The sequence below is a fragment of the Penaeus monodon genome, chromosome 8, assembly GCF_015228065.2.
Source record: "Penaeus monodon isolate SGIC_2016 chromosome 8, NSTDA_Pmon_1, whole genome shotgun sequence".
Lineage (NCBI taxonomy): Eukaryota > Metazoa > Arthropoda > Malacostraca > Decapoda > Penaeidae > Penaeus > Penaeus monodon.
Window position 1 is genome coordinate 55,064,409 of NC_051393.1, and position 5,000 is coordinate 55,069,408.

Genomic DNA, 5,000 nt, shown 5'->3' on the forward strand with positions numbered 1-5,000 from the left:
AATATATATATATATATATATTATATATATATATATATATATATTATTAATTATTATATATTATATATATTATATATAAATATATATATATAATATATTTTATTTTTATATAGAACACATATATATGTGTGTGTGTGTGTGTGTGTGGTTGTCGGTGTGTGGGTGTGTGTGTGTGTGTGTGTTTTATGTGTGTGTTGTAAGTGAGTGTATATGTATTATATATATATATATATATATTATTTTATATATATTATTTTATATATATATATAATATATATATATAAAATATATGACACTAATTGCTACCCATTTTCATGTTTTTCATTGGTTGGTTCAGTTCACTGTTACTGTATTTAAGAGTTGTTTGTTTCGAAATGTTTTCAAATAAATATGACATTGTGTTCGCCCTAATATCTGTAACTCTCTCTCTCTCTCTCTCTCTCTCTCTCTCTCTCTCTCTCTCTCTCTACTATAATATATATAATATATATATATTATATTATATTATAATTATATATATTATATTATATTTTATATTATATATATATATATAATATTGTATATATATGATATATATATATTTTTATAATATATATATATATATATTGTATATATTATATATATATGCATATATATATATATATATATATATTATATATATATATATTTATATATATATATGTGTGTGTGTGTGTGTGTGTGTGTGTGTGTGTGCGTGTGTGTGTGTGTGTGTGTGTGTGTGTGTGTCTGTGCAAATATGCCTACATGCATGTGTGTATATGTGTGTGTGTGTATGTGTGTTTATTATATATATATATATATATATATTATATTATATATTTTATATATATTATATTTGTACTATATATATGCATCAATTATATATATATATATATATATATATATATATATATATTATATTAATATATTTTAATATATATATATATTGTACATTTATTCATTTATTTATCTATTTAGGGCATATGTATATTTTAATATATATATTATTATATATCTATATATATATATATTATATATATATATATATATATATATTTTATATTCTTCTTCTTTTAACGGTAGGTTCTGTCTGAGCCGCCGGGGTCACAGCATGATACTTAATTGTGTTTTTCATGCTGTGATGCTCTTGGAGTGGTACGTGGTAGGGTCCCCAGTTCTTTTCCACGGAGAGTGCCGGTGTTACCTTTTTAGTAATCATTCTCTCTATTTATCCGGGCTTGGGACCAGCACTGACTTGGCTGGCTTGGCCACCCAGTGGCTAGGCAGGCAATCGAGGTGAAGTTCTTTTTCCAAGGGAACAACGCGGCGGTCGGTGACTCGAACCCTCGAATTCAGATTGCCGTTTTTGAGTCTTGAGTCCGACGCTCTAACTAATTTTGGTCACCGCGGCCTTTACGATCATGGGCTTCCATGATTTTTTCTTAGCAATTTAGAGCGTGGGTTTGCTATTACCTTCCGCCCGGTGTTTTTATCGAGTCACCTCTCTATTTACCCGGCACGACTTGAGCGGGCTTGGCCCCCCAGTGGCTGGCAGGCAATCGGGTGAATTTCCCTTCCCCAAAGGGAAACAACGCGTGGCCGGTGACTCGAACCCTCAATCAGATTGAGTCCGACGCTCTCCCATTCGGCCACCAGGCCCCCTATATATATATATAAATTTATATATATTATATATATATAAAATTTTATATTATATATATAAAATATATAATAATATAAAAGTTACATACATGCGTGTGTGGTATATGTGTTGTGTGTGTGTGTTGTGTGTGTTTTGTGTGTGTGTGTGTGTGTGGGTCCATTCAGATCACTGCATGAACGCGCCATATAGTGGCATACTACACCCCGCACATAACCTTTTACATTTTTTTTGGTATTGATGGATTCATCTTACCCTATAGTACACACACATATATATTGGAATAGTGCCGCGGAACTCCCCTAACCCCCACATTTTTGGCCCCAAAATCAGTAGAGGCCATAAAAAGTAATAGGGGTACTGCGGGGTAAAATGACAATATTATTAAAGAAGATAATAATTTATATTTTTACCTCATATACGAAACGCCTCCTGCAAATCACCCATGGGAGGCGCTGCACCATAATGCCCGCCGCGAAAGCAGAATCCTTCATGTTTTCAGGCAGGATATTGCGCACGACCTTTAGGCGAACGGGCAAGTAAATTAAAATTTTTACTAACCTTACTGATAGGTGCCGCTGGGGCGTGATGGAGGTGCGGTGCGACCGGCAGGAGGTATAAGGCCCAAAAGGGAAAAAAAGTGAAAATGACAAACTAAAATCGGGCCAGGTACTCGTGAAATATTTTCTTCCTGTGGCCACAGAATGATCCCTTCCTTTTGCCTCTTTCCACTGACGCTCGATCGTGTTCAATGAGCCGCGTTCCAGATTCCCAAAGTATGTTTTGAGGAAAAGGTCCTCTTGCCCCTCTTGGGAGAAAAAAGTTTGGGCCCAGGTTGAGATAGACCCGGGGAGTGTTCTTTCCCTTTAAAAATGCAAACACCCTCGCTGGTCCGATCCTCCAATAATGTTGAAAAGGGTATTTGAATATTTTCTATGTTATATAATATATACATTATATATATATTATATATATTATATATATAATATATAATATTATATATATATATTATATATTATATACATGTTAATATATTTTAATATATAATATATTAATATATAAAATTATATATATATTATATATATATTTTAATACATGTGTATATATATATAAATATATATAATATATATATATATATATATATTTATATATATTATATTTTCACGAACATTATTACGGGGTATTTGACATCTCTCAATGGCCTTAAATTTAAAATAATTTACGTGCCCGAAAAAACCACCCCCTAAAACGAGCATAAAAACAATAACAAGGCAAAAGTGCGGCTGTATTGTATTTCATAAGCATCGGACTAAAGACTGTCAGACGGCAATTGAGCGGGGGTTCGGTCACCGGCCGGCGCGTGTTCCCTTGGGCAAAAAAATTTCACCTCGTTCCCTACCTAGGCGCTGGGTGGGTAAGCCACCCAAGTCATGCCGGCCCCAAAAAACCGGGAAATAGAGAGGAGACTCTAAAAAAAGTGCGGAAGGCAACGGCAAACCACCACTCTAAATTGCCACTGGGTGGGCAAGCCAGCCCAAGTCAGGTGGTCCCAACCCGGAAAAATAGATAGAATGATTACCTAAAAAGTAAACCGGCACTCCCGGGGAAAGGAACTGGGGACCCTACCACGTATCACTCCAAGATCATCACAACATAAAAACACAATTAAGTATCATGTATATATTATTATATATACATATATATATATATATATATATATATATATATATATATTATATATAATGGGGTGTGTTGTGTGGTGTGTGTGTGTGTGTGTGTGTGTGGCATATATATGTGTCGTTTGTGGTGTGTGTGTGTGTGTTTCATGATGTTTACTATGTGTGTATTACCTTTTAGTTATATACACACAGAAAAAATACATACATTTTTTAATATTTTTTGCTTATGAAAATTGCCAAATATCTGACCCCTTTGTCTCTTCTCTGTAACATCGGCCTCAGCCCCGCCGTCGATCACAACCCCGCTTCAGCATTAGAGAATTCCGAAGCATTCTCCCCGGGAGCACCGTCCTGGACATCGCCTCAGAGTGACATCATTTAAAGACCATCTTCAGGAGGACACTTTACGGGGGCCTTTAAAACAATGGATAATTTTTTTTATCAAAACCCCTTCGTCCCCTTTATGGGAAAATTCCAATGAAACAGGCACCAACAGCATTATCAACAGCAAAAACGCAACATCAGCCCCAAAACGACATCGCCAACGAAAAGGGTTTCAAAAACTTTGACGAAACAGCCACGGCCCCAGCAACGTCCAGCAACGGAGACCAGCAAAAATACTGTTTAGAAAACTCGGATCAGCAGCCCCAACAGCACAGAAAGAAACAACGGTTTTTAGCACCCCCAACAGCTCCAACGCCATTGGCCGCAGCCACGGAAAAGTCGACCAAACAGCGGCCCCCCCAAAGAAAACGGATCTACCAGCGGCCCCGGCAAAGCGGCTCCAACAGCCCCAACGGAAAAAAAATCGAAACAACGGCCCCGACATTAAACGGCCCGAAACTTCACAACGGCCCGACAAGTCTAAAACGGCCCCCACAAAAGCTACAACGGGCCCCGAAAGTCTACAACGGCCCCCCCACAAAAGTCTCAAAAGGCCCGACAACTCTAAACGGCCCCGATAACGCTTTCCGGGCCCCCATAAAAGTTCAAACGGCCCCGATAACGTCTACAACGGCCCCCATGTTACAACGCCCCGACAACTTCTACAACGGGGCCCGACGTCTACAACGGGCCCCCAAACGTCTACAACGGGCCCCCACAACGTCTAGAAAGGCCCCGATAACATCTACAACGGCCCCCACGTTACAAAAGGCCCCGACGTCTACAACGGGCCCCACAACCTCAACAGCCCCCATAAAAGCTAAACGGCCCCCACAACGTCTAAACGCCCCGATAAAAGTTACAACGGCCCCCCAAATTCACACGGCCCCCCATAACATCTACAACGGGCCCCCAAACGCTACAAAGGGGCCCGAAAACTTCTACAACGGCCCCGATAACGTTCAAACGGCCCCCACAAATTTACAACGGCCCCCAAACGTCACAAAGGCCCCCATAACGTTACAACGGCCCCCATGTCTAAACGGCCCCGATAATCTACAACGGCCCCGACAAAATTAAACGGCCCCCATAACGCTAAACGGCCCGATAAGTCTACAACGGCCCCGATAAAATTACAACGGCCCCCCATAACATCTACAAAAAGGGCCCCCCAAAAAGTCTACAACGGCCCCCAAACTTTTACAACGGCCCCCGATAACGTCTACAAGGCCCCGAAAAACTTCTACAACGGCCCCGACAACTCTACAAGACCCCGA

At 39.0% G+C, this 5,000-nt stretch overlaps 1 protein-coding gene across 1 annotated transcript in view; it reads left to right on the forward strand.

The window, feature by feature from the left end:
• Positions 1-3,816: 3,816 nt before the first annotated feature.
• Positions 3,817-5,000, forward strand: part of LOC119576023 (flocculation protein FLO11-like) — a 1,458-nt gene continuing 274 nt past the window's right edge. Inside the window, exons 1-2 of the mRNA XM_037923551.1 lie at positions 3,817-4,759; positions 4,889-5,000. The exon at positions 4,889-5,000 is cut by the window's right edge and continues 274 nt beyond it. Coding sequence (XP_037779479.1) covers positions 3,817-4,759; positions 4,889-5,000 — 1,055 coding nt within the window. The remainder of the gene's footprint in view (positions 4,760-4,888) is intronic.